Here is a 16422-nt window from a genome sequence, read left to right as displayed (position 1 = left end):
AACTTCTCTAGCCCTTTGAAATAGAATGTAATGCATCGGGTGTAGGAGTAGGGGCCGTCTTGATGCAGAAAGGGCAGCCCATTGCTTATTTCAGCAAGGCTCTCTCAATCAGTCCACTTATGTCAAAGAAATGATGGCTGTGGTAATGGCAGTGCAAAAGTGGCGTGCATACCTATTGGGATGCCAATTTGTTATTAGGACAGACCAACGAAGTTTGAGGTACATAGCAGAGCAAAGGGTGCACACCCCGGAGCAGCAAAAATGGCTTAGTAAACTGATGGGCTTTGACTACCTCATAGAATATAAGCCAGGGCCCGCAAACAGAGTAGCTAATGCCTTGTCACGAGTAGAAGAGTTAGCCCATCTGATCTGCTCTCAGCCCAGCTTCCCTTTGTTTGAAGCTATACGGCAAGAAGCCAGGTCTGATCCGCAGTTGCAGGTCATTAGAGATAAGTGGAGGCGGGACCCTTCACAAGTTGTTGGTTACCAAGTTGTGGGGCTTGATCTTTTCTTTAGGGGTCGGTTTGTTGTTGCATAGAATTCGGCCCACAAAGCTGAATTGCTAAGGTTGTTTCATGACTCCGCCTTGGGAGGGCACTCAGGGGTGCTATGGACCATAAAGAGGCTCAACAATCACTATCATTGGGAAGGAATGCGTAAGGATGTATTACAATATGTATTCGAATGCCAAACCTGCCAACAACAGAAATACTCGTCACAGTCTCCCGTTGGCCTTCTACAACCTCTCAACATTCCAGATCAATTGTGGGAAGACCTTTCCATGGACTTCATCACGGGTCTTCCTCGTTCTGCAGGAAAGGAGGTTATCATGGTAGTGGTTGACCGTCTCACCAAGTACAGCCATTTCTCTGCATTACCTCACCCTTACACCACAGCGATGGTGGCTGACATCTTCATCCGGGATGCGGACAAGCTGCATGGAACCCCAAGATCCATTGTCTCAGATTGGGACCCTGCTTTCTTGAGTTCATTCTGGAAGGAATATTTTCGGTTGCAAGGAACCCAACTGCACCCTCCACGAGTTATCACCCGTAGACTAATGGGCAGATTGAAGTTCTTAATCGTTGCTTGGAAGCCTACCTTAGATGTTTTGTAGGGGAAAAGCCCCGATAGTGGGCTCACTGGCTTCCGTGGGCAAAATACTGGTACAATTCGACTTATCAGTCGGCTATTGGAATGACACCCTTCAAGGCTCTTTATGGCAGAGAACCTCCTCCCATATTACCTTATGAATATGAGTCATCCAAGGTGGCAGACGTAGAGACTCGTCTACTTGCGAGAGACGAGATTCTTAGATTGCTTAAGTCCAACTTGACAAAAGCCCAACAATGAATGAAGGCCTTCTATGACACTCACCAACGCCCGTTAGAATTTCGGGTGGGTGACTTCGTTTACCTTAAGCTCCAATTTTACCGCCAGACCTCAGTGGCAAGACGGGCTTGGCACAAGTTAGCACCCAGGTATTATGGGCCTTATAAGGTTCTAGAGAGAGTGGGCTCTGTTGCTTATCGGTTGGACCTCCCTGCAACCTCAAAGCTTCATCCAGTGTTTCACACCTCACTTTTGTTAGACAGTGTATGCCCTTAGCTCCAATCAGATTGATGTACAATATGACATTTATTGTAAATGAATAAAGTACATATTTGATTCATGTTATTGTGGTGTGTTTCTGTGTAATACCCTTGAACTGGACACTTATGAGACTCGTGTTAGTTTAGAATGTTCACAGCCGTTGGATAAGTTTGGGGAGATTTATCCTGCTAAGGCTGACACTGATGTGTCACCAAGTGTTGGGGTGGCCTGTCTCAGCTGCCAGGGTGAGACCCGAGGTACATGTAGTGTAGGTTTACTAGAAACCCTAAACCGGACTAGATTTCCAGTATTGCCCTGGACCTTGGAGATTGATGGGCAAAACTGGAAAGTTACACCTGACCCCTAGACTCGATTATGATACTGCACTAGGTGTCGGATTGGGCTATCTTTGATATGCCAATCAGTGAGATCCTTAGAGGGGGTCAAAACCTGGGTATGTTGGGACAGTCAGAGAATTCATCTGAATGGGTGATCACAGTGACAGGATCAGTCCCTTTGTCGGACAAAGGTAATGATCGGGGATGCACTCTCTCTGATGGAAACCAAGACTGCCGGCAGCCGATTTCAATCGTTGAAATTTGTTTTGCAAAATATATTTATATACGGATATACATATATATATATATTATGGTTTCAAAATTTTTGCAAAAGGTTTTAATTCTCGGGATCCATGTGAGTAGAGAGTGCAACACTGTTTGCAAAAGGTTTGCAAAAGGTTTTGATCATTATGGGCTGAGAGGTTAAGTGTAAGACCATTGAGGGTAATACCTGATGGGCTAATCTTGCATTTGCCCACAGTCCCTGGGTTTTTATAAGGTGGTTTGGCCCTAGGGACCACTTAGTGTAAGTGTTGGGCTCATTAGGAGCCCATGTGATGGGCTCAGGGGGTGCACGTGCACTGTCCATAACAGTGTATTCGGCCAGGCCTTGTAACAGAGGCTGGGATGAACCCATGTGGCTGATGTGTAGATCAATGTTTGGGTCCCACGCCATACAAAGAAGCCCAACTGGGCAACAGTTTGGAAGGCTACTGAGCACATAAGACTTATTGGGCCTAAAGCCCATTTCGAACTGGTTTAGTTAGACTAATTAAATAAGGGTGGATCTTGGGATTTGGATTAGTAGATAGGATAGAGAATTATCCCTATCCACTCAGAGAGCCTAGATTCAAATAAGGATTTGAATATGGATACCTCCTAACGAGATTAGGAGAGAGCTAATCTAATCTGTAGATAAGATAAGGACTTATCCTTATCTCTTAAAGAGAACTCCTTATCCAAATACAGATTTGGATTAGGAAACTCCTAATGAGATTAGGAGCTCTCTTTAAGGCTATAAAAGGAGGAGGGGGCGAACCATTCAGTTCATCCAAAAACATCTAAAAACATCCAAAATCCTAGAGATCAGATCTCAGATCACACAGAGAGAAGACAACAACAGTGTGAATGCGCCATCTTCTCCCTGCGTTCTCCTCCAATTGCCGCCTACTGCCAGTTCGATCTCCAGTTTTGTAGGAGTGATCAAGAACAGTTCTTGATATCAGCCTCTGGAGAAAGGCTGATCCGAAGTCGTGCTTACAGCCTCCATCGAATTCTTGCTGAAGGGTTCGGTTCTTGGGAAGAACACTACTGATTCTGCTCCACCCTACACTGTTTCATCTTTAGTGGGAACAGTCTTTGGAGATTTTCTTTGGGCGTGAACACCTTCATTGGGAGATATTATTTCTTTGTATCAGGTATATTCCTCTCATACTTTTGGTTTCAGATCTGGTTCGGTTTAGGGTTCAAGATTGATCATTGAAAATGCAGATTTTCTAAAACAGGGAATGTGATTCCCAGATGGGAGAGAGAGAAACTTTTGAAATTTCGCCCTACCTTCCTGCATGGTTCGGCCATTCATATGATGGATCTCTCATCCCATCAACTTCTTAAGAAGGTGGTGGGAAATCATACACATGTCTCACCTAACTTACCCTAATTCACTGAAGAAGGGGACATTGACACGGAGCCTATCAGAATTGTGGATTTCCATTGGGTTCGACGAGGTGGTCAGGTTGCGCCAGAAGCCAAGGTGGAATGGGCTGGGCTTCCTCTAGATGATGCCACTTGGGAATCTTATCGTAGGCTGAATGAGAGGTTTCCAAACCTAGACCTTGAGGGCAAGGTCAATGCTAAGGGGGGGGGGAGGAATTGTTGGGACCCAAACACTCCCTCTGAACCCAACTATAGGTGTGGAGCAGGCCACCACTGAGCAGCATTTCACTAGAAGACAGAGAGGCTAGCGTGACACGCAGCAGAGCCTCCCAGAGTAAGTTACACTGCCACCAGAAGATATTTTCTTCATGATTGCATACATGTAGGCCAGCTATACAAGGCCTTGATCATGTAATAAGTGGTGTGAATGAATATCCCTTTCATCTCTCTCTCCATGTCATCTTCTTCCTACCTTTCCCCCTTTCCCTCCCATCTTCTGTTTCAGGAAGTTAAGCCACCCTCGAAGGGGCTTACAAGGTGAGCGGTAACTCATCGGAGTCTGTGCAAAACTGCAAAGGAAGGTCCTGCCCCTCAAAACCGATAGCCATTTCTAGCTGAACTCTATTGGGGGACTTGTTTGCTGGAAGAGAGGGAACTTGTGCTGCCTCCAAGTTTATTGGTCACATTTCCTCTTCCCTGGCTGCCAAGAGAGGGAAAGAGAAGCTCTCCATCTGAACAGGGTTCAAAATAAAAGCTCCCAACTGGCTTTCACCCACAATCAGCTGTGATTTGCTAATCCCGTCACCAATGGACTCACTCGTCTCCTCTTCCAAGAAGAGTTGTACAGTATTTAAGCTTCCCTCATCGAGAGGATCCTTGGGAGATTGCATCTCCACACTACCGATGCTTGTTGCGTCATCGGATTCTGTCTCATAGTCAGAATCCTCCTCTTCTGAAATTATCTGATCTTGCATCTCTGGTTCCTTACGTTGCAAACATCTAGGGTTTCATCTCTCAGGTGACAATCGAGCAGACTTCTCCACTGGTACCCATTTCATCGAACTGTTAACAGAGCAGCCGCTAGAGAATCTATAGCTCTTACTGATAGTTTATCCAGACCGGGGCCAAATAGGACTATTTGTATTAGATTATGCTATTCCTTGAAAATGGCTTGTTTTTTCGGTGCTTGCAAAGGTTTTTGTAGTAGTCTTCTTTGAAGACTGGGTTAGTACTCACTTTGGTCCTTTGTAATATTATTTACTATTTATGTATCCAATTCCTGGATATCTGGAACTGGTTATTATTTGAGAACCTTGTGAAACCATCACCTTCTTTTGGTTGTGTGTGTATGTTTTTATTTTTTTAATATAATTTGGGAATAGTCTTGTAAATTGCATTTGCATCATTTCTGTTTTGTGGTATTGTCAAGGTAGCATTTTTTCCCCTTCTGTGGTCACTGATTCTAGGTGAGGCCTGGTTTGTCACTGTCACATTCTTGTTTTGGGACATTGTTGGGTTTCTTATATGGTGCTTGGGAAGATGAGTCTTTTGCAGATTTTTCTGTATGGGGGAGGTAGCATTTATGTTCTTTAAGAGTTTTGGCTTTCAATTTCATTTTCTTTTCTTTTCTTTTTTGGTTTTTGTCCTGCTTTTCAATTTTCATTTGTTCTTCTCTTTCTTCTCTTTGCCTTGTGTCTTTGCCATTCTTTCTTTTTCTTTAACAATAAATAGAATTTTATTAAAAAGAAAGATTGTATAAACAGAGAAAGAGTGCTGAGGTGACACATCCGTATCTTCAAACGATTATCTATTATCCTTAATGAAATATCATTACTGACTAGAGAAAAAATACACAGGATACCATAAAATGATTGCCTATTATCCTGGATATCAAGGTTGCTTTATAACAGGTTTACCAAAACAATTGGTCTCAATGTTCTGGCTGCTTATTGTCCATGGAACTACAAGTGGATCAAAATAGTGATCTGTTTCTCTGACTTAAATTTGGAATTGGGTGATTAATCTGAAGGGTTTAAGTTCTTCTGTATGCTGTAATTCCATCATACTTTGTTGGATTATCAGTCAAGATGTTAGAAATGTTCACATTTATCCTCTTTCTCCTCTTCTCTTCTCTTCTCTTCTCTGTCTGTCACTCTCTCAAATTATATTGCTCTTTGTTTCTTAGCATGTTAATTGAAGTTAAGATGTCTGCTTTGATATTTACTTGAAGGGAGAGAAACATATCTTCCCTAACCTGTCATTGTTCACCACTTTTAAGTTTTCTAGAAACTTTGATATTGTTATATTTCTCTCATAACATTATTGTATTGGACTGCCTATATTGGTTTTATAGGCAGCTCGTGGTGGAGGAAAAATTCTTTTGAAGGGCCTGTATTCCGGACTGGCTGGAAATCTTGCTGGTGTCTTACCGTATGTGTCTCATGCTAAGTTGCAAATGTGCCTTTTGCTTTCTCTTGGAATCCACATCTGATTCTCGTTGCAACTCAAGGACTAGATTTCAAATTGTGGTTTGCTTGTAAATGTTGTTTATTGTTTTCAAACCTACCTCACTTGCATTCTCAACACTGTTCTGGACTTTCCTCTTGCCAATGCCAGATCCTATAATTATGTAAATGTCTTATAGATTGATTGAATGGGTTAAAGCTATTTCTGAAAATGTGATCTTTGACCTCTAGTGTCAGGCCTCCTTTTTCCTTGCCCAAGATTACCGAACTGCATATGTTGTTATAACTTGCAACTCCATACTTGTCATCTTTTGCCTCAAACATTTATATTTCGAAGTCTACATCACAGATGATAATAAAAAAGGGCCATTACCCAATTCTGACCCCGGCTATCATGAGTCTTGGGAGGGATGGATGGATATGGACCTGACCTTAGGCATTTCATTCACCAAGTGACCTCTCTCAGACCTGAACCTGCATTTTTACCATTGTGTTAAGCAATAACCCTAATCAACAAAATAAACTGCAAAAACCATATCAAAAATCCTGTCTCCAATCAAAAGACAGCTTACTGAGAGAGAAATTTTTGATTAGTGAAGAGTAATTGTATTACTATTACATATATGAAAATTTAGGAATTGTGTAAGAAAAGGATCTACCACCTAAATATGAATCCCTCGTAGCCAAGGATTTACGCATGGTGTGGAAATACAGTCAAACCTAACCCCATTTCTCATAGAAAAACGAGAAGCAGAAACATGAGCATTTATGATAACTGGATACCTGCACATAAATAGTGTACTAGTGTCATATGCAATATTTGTCAGATATGATACTGGATACTGCATGGATACTTCTAGATGTAATCTGTAGCATTTACATTGTGAACATATGTACACTTATAAGTATTAACAAATTATACTGTAAAAATATCTGTACATGTTAGAAACTTTGTTAAATTTGGCAAGACGTAAGTCTTGAAAAATGACATTTAGCTTCAAAGACTAGATAAAAATGCATAATATAAGCATATTACATGGAATACCTGTACCCATGGCTATGTCCAGGATTTTAGGAAATGGAGAGTCATATCCATATCCCTGTTTTCCATATCCATATTTGGGCATCATAGATGAGCATAATTAACACTAAAATTTGTAGGTTGGACTTTGCTTTGAATATTCTTCCATTGGAAACAGAAAATGTTGTCACACTCCATAACAATTAGCTTTTCCTCTCAAACTGCACTTATGGCCATCTTCCATTGCTTAATTAGTAGGAGAGGTCCAAACTACCCAAAAAAAGAGGAAGTTGTTAGAGTCGGCTGTACAAGGGTAGTACAGTCCTTTTATGTTTAGTTATATATGTATTGCTTTGCTGATGTGGCCCTCACTTAAGTGAGGGCACAACGGTAATCCTTGTATATCTTAGAAGAGTATAAATAAAAGAAGGGCCGACTAGAGGTTTTGAGATTTTTCTCTCTAGTTCGGTTGTGACTTTTCTCCTTTTTCTTCTCTTTCTCTTTTTCCTTCTCTCTCTCTTTTCCTTTTCTTTCTTCTGATCTGAACATATACGAACATCTAATCTGAGTTTTATCATGGTATCAGAGCCACGATAATCTGTTCAGATCAGTTGTCTCCTTTTCTCTCTGTTCTGTGCATTCCTCTCTAGGGTTTTGCAGAATTCTTATTGATATTTAGAGAGTTTTCCAAAAAGGAAGAAAAGGACTGGTCGTTTTTTCCTTTTGGGGGTTTCCATGCCTCCAATGAGTGCAGTTGTTGTGGTTTTGTGTGGTTGGTAGAAAACCCTCTACTCACAATTCGAAGAGGGCTGGTTTTGTGATGGTGACAGTGCAGACTTGGTACCCTCTACTCGACAGGTACATGATCTTTGAACTAAGTTGTGGTATGTTGCAAGTTTCTTTTATATGTTGCAGAACTGAAAATATTATTTGTGAGGTGTGTTGTGAGGGTTTCTAGTGCTGACAGTAAACGGCAACAGTAGTGCTGTTGCTAAAAGTGGTGAACAGTAGTGAATATTATTGCTGAAACAGTGGTGAATAGTGTGAGTGTTGTTGCTGAAACCTGGTACTAGGAACCCTAGTGGTGTTCAGTCATTCGTGTGAGTGTGGTGATTTATTAGGGCAGTAGAGTAACAATTTAGTGGTACAACCTCCCACTGTTTTTTTGTGTAGTCATGGGAGACAACACTGAATACAAATCAAGTGTGATGGTGCCTTCTGATTATCTGAATGTGCAGATGACTTCTATAAAACTGAATGGTGAGAATTATGTCCCTTGGGCCAAGTCTGTTGAAGTTTTCCTGAAAGCCAAAAAGAAAGTGAAACATGTGAGGGAAGATAAACCCCCAATTGATTCTCCTGGATATGATGAATGGGAGCAGGAGGATGCTCAAATTATGACCTGGCTATGGAACGACATGGAGTCCAAAATTAGTGTGAACTTCATGTTTTTAGATACAACTAAGGAAGTCTGGGATCATGCAAGGAAACTATATTCTAGACAAGATATCACTATTAGGGTTTACCAATTGTACCAAGAGTACTTCAATCTGCAACAAGGGAATCAGAGTCTTGAGGACTATTATGCCAGTATGAGAAATTTACGAAATGAGTTGAATGTTTATCATCCTCGTCAAAATTCAGCAACAACAAAAAGAGCAGTTGGATGTGACCAGATTTGTAGTAGGGCTGAAATCTGAGTATGAACCTGTAAGGGCATAGATATTAGGTGGATTTGCCCTTCCCTCTCTTGAGGAAGTGTTTGCTCATCTTTGGAGGATTTCAGTTGGACCCATAGAGACTTCCACTATGTCAGATAGGTTTGCATTTGCAGTTACGAGAGGGGGAGGTCGTGGTGGTAGAGGAGGTCAGCATGGACGTGGTAGTGGTGGTGGACCCATGTATGGTCGTGGTGGTGGTGGAATGTATAATCGTGGTGGTGGTCGTGTTGGAGGACGAGATTCAGGGGGAGCTCGTGGTAGGGGACGTGGTAATACTCAGAGAAGGTGTACTCATTATGGTATGGAGGGACATACTATCAACTTTTGCTACGATCTCCATGGCCCACTTTCAAGCTGGGCGAATCAAGCAGCTGTAAATGGTGGTAGCTCAAGACAAGAATCTTAAGTCACTGATCAGATCCCCACTACATCTACATATACTTCCAGAAAGGAGACGGTGAGTGTTTCATGGGATGAGCATGAGCGGCTCATTCAAGGTACATCTCAACAGAACACAACTACCCTTGCACACACAGGTACAACTTGTTTGGCATCCACATCTTCTCATTGAATTATAGATTTTGGAGCTTCCGATCATATGACTGGACACACATGAGACTCGTGTTAGTTTAGAATCTTCACAGCCGTTGGATAGATCTGGGGAGATTTATCTTGCCAAGGCTGACACTGATGTGCCGCCAAGTTGGTTGGGGTGGCTTGTCTCAGCTGCCAGGGTGAGACCTGAGGTACATGCAGTGTGGGTTTTCTTGAAACCCAAAACCGAACCAAATTTCCAGTATTGCCCTGGACCTTGGAGATAGATGGGCAAAACTGAAATGTTACACCTGACCCCTAGACTCGATTATGATACTACACTAGGTGTCGGATTGGGTTATCTTTGATATGCCAATCAATGAGATTCTTAGAGGGGGTCAAAACCTGGGTATGTTGGGACAGTCCGAGAATTCATCTGAGTGGGTGATCATAGTGACAGGATCAGCCCCTTTGTCGGACAAAGTGAATGATCGGGAATGCACTCTCTCTAATGGAAACCAAAACTGCCAGCAGTCGGTTTCAACCGTTGAAATTTGTTTTGCAAAATATCTTTATATAGAGATATTCATATATATATATATATATATATTATGGTTTCAAAATGTTTGCAAAAGATTCCTGGGATCCATGTGAGTAGAGAGTGCAGAATTGTACCTTGCAGCCGAGGGAGAGGTCCTCTCTTGTCGGGCAGTGTTTGATCATTATGGGCTGAGAGGTTAAGTGTAAGACCATTGAGGGTAATACCTGATGGGCTAATCTTGCATTTGTCCACAGTCCTTAGGTTTTTATAAGGTGGCTTGACCCAATGACCATTTAGTGTAAATGTTGGGCCCATTAAGAGCCCATGGTGATGGACTCAGGGGTTCACTGTCTCCTACAATGAATTCGGCCAGGCCTTGTAACAGAGGCTGGGCTAAACCCATGTGGCTGATGTGTAGATCAATGTTTGGGTCCCACGCCTTACAAGGATAGCCAACTAGGCAGTAGATTAAGAGGTTAAGTGAGCACATAGACTTAATGGGCCTAAAGCCCAATTCGAACTGGCTTAATAAGATTAATTAAATGGGGGCGGTTCTGGGATTTGGATCCAAATAAAGATTTGGATCGGGAAACTCCTAATTTGATTAGGAAGGCTGATTTTTATCTGCGGATAAGATAAGGGATTATCCTTATCTCTTAAAGAGAGTCTAGATCGAAATAAAAGATTTGGATTAGGAAACTCCTAATGGGATTAGGAGATCCTCTCTTTAAGGTTATAAATAGGAGAGCAGGGCAGACCTTCACACACTCATAGTCTGCTGAATTATATAGAGGGACAACACAGTTTGATTGTACTTGTGTTCTGCTCTTGTTTTTTCCTACTCTTGCCGCCCTACCCAGTTCGATCTCCACCAGTGGGAGTGATCAAGAACTGTTCTTGATATTGCCTTTTGCTAGAAGAGGCAATCTGAAGTCGTGCTTACCAGCCCTCCATCATATTCTTGTTGAAGAATTCGGTTCTTGCTGAAGAACCATCCTACTGATTCTGCTTCACCTCACACCGTGTCATATTCGGTGGAAGCAGTCTTTGGTCTTCTCCTTGGGCGTGAACACCTTCATTGAGGGTTTACTTTTACTCTGTATCAGGTATATCCCTCTACTCCCTTTTGGTTTCAGATCTGGTCCGGTTTGGTTTCAAGATTGATCCTTGAAAATGCAGTTTTCTAAAATAGGGAATACGATTCCCACATGGGAGAGAGAGAATGTTTGAAATTTCGCCCAACCTTCCTACAGGGTTTGGCCATCCATATGATGGATCTCTCATCCTTTCAGTGGTATCAGAGCCAGGTTCAAATCTTGAACCAAATTAAACTAGATCTGGATCTGTGCAAATGGGCAGAAGGCGTTCTACCCGATTTGCGCAGTTAACATTTTTCTGGGAAATTGGTTCCCAGTTTTGGGCGATTGATCTGAAATTAAATCTTTATTAATCTGGCTAATATTTAGAGCTGTTCTATATATTTTTCTTGATTTTTGGGCTGTTCGTATGGTGGAGATTGAATTCTTTAATGGCACAAGAAATCTGTGCACCTGTTGTTCTATTCATTCTTGGTCTGTAATTAATTATTTTTAATTTTTAGTCGGAATGTATAGGAATTCAATTCTGATGTAATATTAATAGAAAATAGGTTTTCTATTTTATTTCATTCAAAGATGAAGCAAAATGCGCAGAGGAGAGATTTTCGCAGATTTGGGTTCAACCATTTGCGATTTGCAGTTTTGGAAACTGCATTCTGCGATCTAATCTTTGTTTTGCAAGGTAGCAGTCTTACGAACAACCCTCCTACTGGTTCTTGATTGTCTTGTATCAGTTTTTATTTTCAGATCATCTTCTTGAATTGAATCTTGAATTGAACATCAAACCCTAGACCCATTCGAACCAAATTGGACCAAACTGGTTGAACCGAATCTGTGGTTCGATGGGGGCTGTTCTCAGCCCTAAAATATTTAATATGGGCCAAGATTTGATGGTTAATTGCAAGATGCAATTTGGTCCACATCTGTAAAACCCAGTTTTAATCTGTTAAAACTGCTTTAGCCCAATTCAGCATAAAAGCTATATGGGTCGAACTGCTCTTTGTAGTTCAGTCCATATACCTAGATAATATTAATTAGTAATATTGTGAAAATATATGGGCTTTAATTATGGGTTTTATAGTTATTTAATTGATTGGATCAGTTATGGATTTCATGCATGTGATGTATGGATGTGTGATGTGCTACGTTCATGGGTCATAGGTACTTGGCCTATGCTGATTCGATAAGTGGCTCCTACGCACACCATGGCTTAATGCACATCATTGCCATGGTGTCCCTTAAGATCAATGGATGATCTCCCTTCGTGGTGGGCCCCACACCAGTTTCCTCCCCAAGAGGAACCGTGCAGATCCCTAGCCGTTTAGGGCCCATCGAAATCTGGCTTTGAGAAAGTCAGTGGGAGCCACTTTGGTTTGATTTAAATAAAACTAGGGCGCAATATTTCGTTCCCTCCACTGAAATATGAGTGCATGTGATAGGGAGATTCATGTGATGAACCTCATGTACTTACACCCCACACTTTCAAGAATATTTGGAAAAACATGGCATTATCCATCAAACCTCATGTACGTACACCCCTCAACAAATTGAGGTGACTGAAAGAAAAAATCGTCACCTTTTGGAAACTTCTCGGTCCCTCTTACATCAGATGAATGTCCCCAAACCCTTTTGGAGTGATGCTGTACTCACATCTTGCTTTCTTATTAACTGCATGCCCATGTCTATCTTTGAAGGTCAGTCCCCTTTCTCTGTTCTGTTTCCCACGTCTCCTTTTCCCCTTACTCCTAGAGTTTTTGGATGCGTGTGTTTCGTTCATAATCTTGGGCTTGGAATGGACAAGCTAGATGTTAGATCCACTAAGTGTGCTTTCTTGGCTATTCCAAGACTCAAAAGGGGTATAAGTGTTATAACCCTCGTTCTCGGCGTTCTTTTGTGTGTTCTGATGTTACATTTTTTGAGTTTGTTTCTTTCTTCTCTAGGTCGGATACTTCTTCTCCTCTGTTGCCATCACCCCCTCTTCTAGTTCCTGTTGAGGATCCCGTTCCTCTTGTTCCGGTCGTGACCCAGTCTTTGCCTCCAATGCAGCTACCTGAGAGAGGACCACCTATCTGGCAAGTGTATACACATCGTCAGGCATCGGCTCTTCCCCTAGCTTCGTCACCGTCGACAGATCTGGCAGTTGATCCCACCCCAACCCCATCTCCTAGTTCTAACCTTGATCTTCCTATTGCTTTGCGGAAAGATAAACACAGTTGCACTCTCCATTCCATTTCCAATTTTGTTTTTGTATCTCACATTTCGGCTTCCCATCGACAGTTTGTTTCTATGTTATCCTTTGTCTCTGTTCCCAAGGATGTCTAGGAAGCCATCAATTCTCCAGGGTGGCGCCAAGCAATGGAAGAACTCTCGGCCCTGACTCGTACTCATATGTGGGACTTCACTACTCTTCCTCTTGGTAATCATGTGGTCGACTGTAAGTGGGTGTACACGGTTAAAAACTTACCTGATGGAAGTGTTGAACGGTTGAAAGCTTGGTTAGTTGCCAAAGGTTATTCATAGCAGTATGGTATTGATTACACAGACACCTCTCCGGTTGCCAAAATTGGGTTAGTTCGTGTTCTAATTTCTCTTGCTGCTATGTTTGATTGGCCCTTGTTTCAACTTGACATCAAGAATGCCTTTTTACATGGTGATCTTCTTGAGGAGGTGTACATGGAGCAACCACCAGGGTTTGTTGCTCAGGGGGAGGGTGAGAAGGTTTGTAGACTTAAGAAGGCTATTTATGGACTTAAACAATCTCCCCAGGCATGGTTTGGGAGATTTAGTGAATTGGTGAAGAAGTTTGGAATGAAACAGTGTCAAGTTGATCATTCCGTATTAAGCTATGAATCAAATGCTGGGAAGATTCTCTTGGTGGTATATGTAGATGACATTCTTATCACAGGCAGTGACAGACCAGGAATTGACAGGTTGAAGACTTACTTGCATGGTCACTTCCAGACAAAGGATCTTGGCAAATTAAGATACTTCCTAGGGATAGAGGTTGCAAGGTCCAAGAACGGTATTTATCTGTGCCAGAGGAAATATGTTCTTGATTTGCTAGAGGAAACAGGGTTGTTGGGTGCCAGACCAGCTTAAACACCTATGGAACTGAATGCTAGATTGGGTAGTGATACAGGTGAGGAGTTTGAGGATCCAGGAAGGTACAGAAGGCTGGTGGGTAAGCTTAATTACCTAACCATCACTCGACTTGATATCTCATTTGCGGTCAGTGTAGTGAGTCAATTTATGCAGAATCCGAGAATCCACACTGGGAGGTAGTCCTAAGGATTGTGAGGTATTTGAGGGGTGCTCCGGGTCGTGGTTTGTTGTATGAGAGTGGAGGAAGTCTTGAGATAGAGGGATACATGGATGCTGATTGGGCCGGGTCCGTATCTGATAGAAGGTCCACTACAGGGTATTGCACTTTTCTTGGTGGGAACTTAGTGATATGGAAGAGTAAGAAGCAGACAGTGGTAGCAAGAAGCAGTGCAGATGCTGAATATAGGGCTATGGCTCACACAACATGCGAACTGGTGTGGTTGAAGCATCTACTAGAGGAGATGGGGTAGTTGATTGACACTCCTATGGAGCTATACTGTGATAGCCAAGGTGCAGTTCATATCTCCTTTAATCCAGTGTTTCACGAAAGGACGAAGCACATAGAAGTGGATTGCCACTTTGTACGTGAGAAGGTGCTTAGTGGAGTGATAAGTACAACATATGTGAACACAAGAAATCAATGGGCAGATCTGTTTACCAAAGGGTTGAATCGAGGAAGAGTGGACTACATATGTAACAAGCTGGGACTATATGACATATACTCACTAGCTTGAGGGGGAGTGTTAGAGTCGGCTGTACAAGGGTAGTACAATCCTTTTATGTTTAGTTATATATGTATTGCTCTGCTGATGTAAGTGAGGGCACAATGGTAATCCTTGTATATCTTAGAAGAGTATAAATAAAAGAAGGGCCGACTAGAGGTTTTGAGATTTTTCTCTCTAGTTCGGCTGTGACTTTTTTCTCCTTTTTCTTCTCTTTTTCCTTCTCCTTCTCTCTCTCTTTTCCTTCTCTTTCTTTTGATCTGAACATATACGAACATCTAATATGAGTTTTATCAGAAGTTCATATGCCCTGGGCTATCTTGCAGTCTATAACTCTTATATATAGATGCAGACAATCCTCCTTCCTTGATGGCTAAGAGAAATTTAAAGGAAAAAATGGAAAGGAAAAGGATTGGTGCTGATATTGGATCCCAAGTTTTGGATGGCTCTTTTGGCAGCAACTTGTGGTTAGCATGTGATGTAGTAATGGATGTATAGTCTCCTATATCCTGACTTCTTGTAGTTTTATTAGAAATTAGATTGCAGATTTAGATGAATTCCTTGTGAAGAGAAAGAAGAAGAAGATGAAGAGTTTCAACAGTAGAGAAGAAAAGAGTAGGAAGTCAACCAGAATTGAGTTAGATCTGGCTGCCAACCCCTCATTATAATTTATACTTGACTTGAATGATATATTACAAGAACACCCTTAGTAGGGTGGCTACTGAAGTTGCTGAACAGTCACAACTTAAAAACATAAACTAATGGACCTAAAGCCCAACAACTTCCTAACTTAATAACTTAAAATAAGAATAAAAAAACAAATGGGCCCAATAACTAGAAACCGGCCCATCTCAACATTCCCCCTCAAGTTGGGAGTAAATGTCACACATTCCCAACTTGTGTAGATCATGCTCCAGCTTGTTCCTTGCAACACCTTTTGTGAGAACATCAGCGAGCTGCAGATCAGAAGCAATGTATGGAAGATAAACTTCCCTAGAAGTCGCTCTTTCTCTGATAAAATGGCTATCCACTTCAATGTGCTTAGTTTGGTCATGCTGGATTGGGTTATGGGCAATGTTAATTGCTGCCTGGTTATCACAGTACAACATCATAGGTTCTTCTGCCTATACACCAATTTCTCCTAATAGGGAACGGATGCAGAGAAGTTCTGAAACTCCATGTGCCATGGCCCTGTATTCAACTTCAACACTTGATCTTGCCACTATTGTTTGTTTCTTACTCTTCCACGAGACGAGGTTACCCCCAACAAGGGTGCATATTCCTGAAGTGGATCTCCTGTCATTAAGGCATCCTGCCGAATCTGCATCTGTATAAGCCTCTAGTTTCAACTGTCCATGATTAGTAAACAATATGCCTCTGCCCGGGTGTCCCTTCGAATAAGCAAGAATCCTGTCAACAACCTCCTAATGCTAGACTCGTGGAGCATGCATGTACTGACTTACCACACTTACTGCATAGGAAATGTCTGCTCTTGTCATACACAAGTATTAGCAGCCGACCCACAAGTCTCTGATATCTCCTAATGTCCTTTACTGGCTCACCTTTTGATGCATTGATTCTGTGGTTCTGATCAATAGGTGTACTGATTGCCTTCGTTCCAAGCTTCCCTGT

General features: G+C 41.9%; 1 protein-coding gene across 14 annotated transcripts in view; it reads left to right on the top strand.

Moving 5' to 3' along the window:
- Positions 1 to 16422, top strand: part of LOC148876326 (S-adenosylmethionine carrier 1, chloroplastic/mitochondrial-like) — a 56285-nt gene that overhangs the window by 22180 nt on the left and 17683 nt on the right. For all 14 annotated transcript variants that reach the window (XM_088966596.1, XM_088966591.1, XM_088966597.1 and 11 more), the window contains one exon: positions 5945 to 6017. In XM_088966596.1, the coding sequence (XP_088822722.1) occupies positions 5945 to 6017 (73 nt within the window). The remainder of the gene's footprint in view (positions 1 to 5944; positions 6018 to 16422) is intronic.

Source organism: Nelumbo lutea, chromosome 1 (assembly GCF_056320005.1).
Source record: "Nelumbo lutea isolate HS-2025 chromosome 1, American lotus-T2T, whole genome shotgun sequence".
Taxonomy (NCBI): Eukaryota; Viridiplantae; Streptophyta; class Magnoliopsida; order Proteales; family Nelumbonaceae; genus Nelumbo; species Nelumbo lutea.
This window is presented reverse-complemented; position numbering and strand designations above follow the sequence as displayed.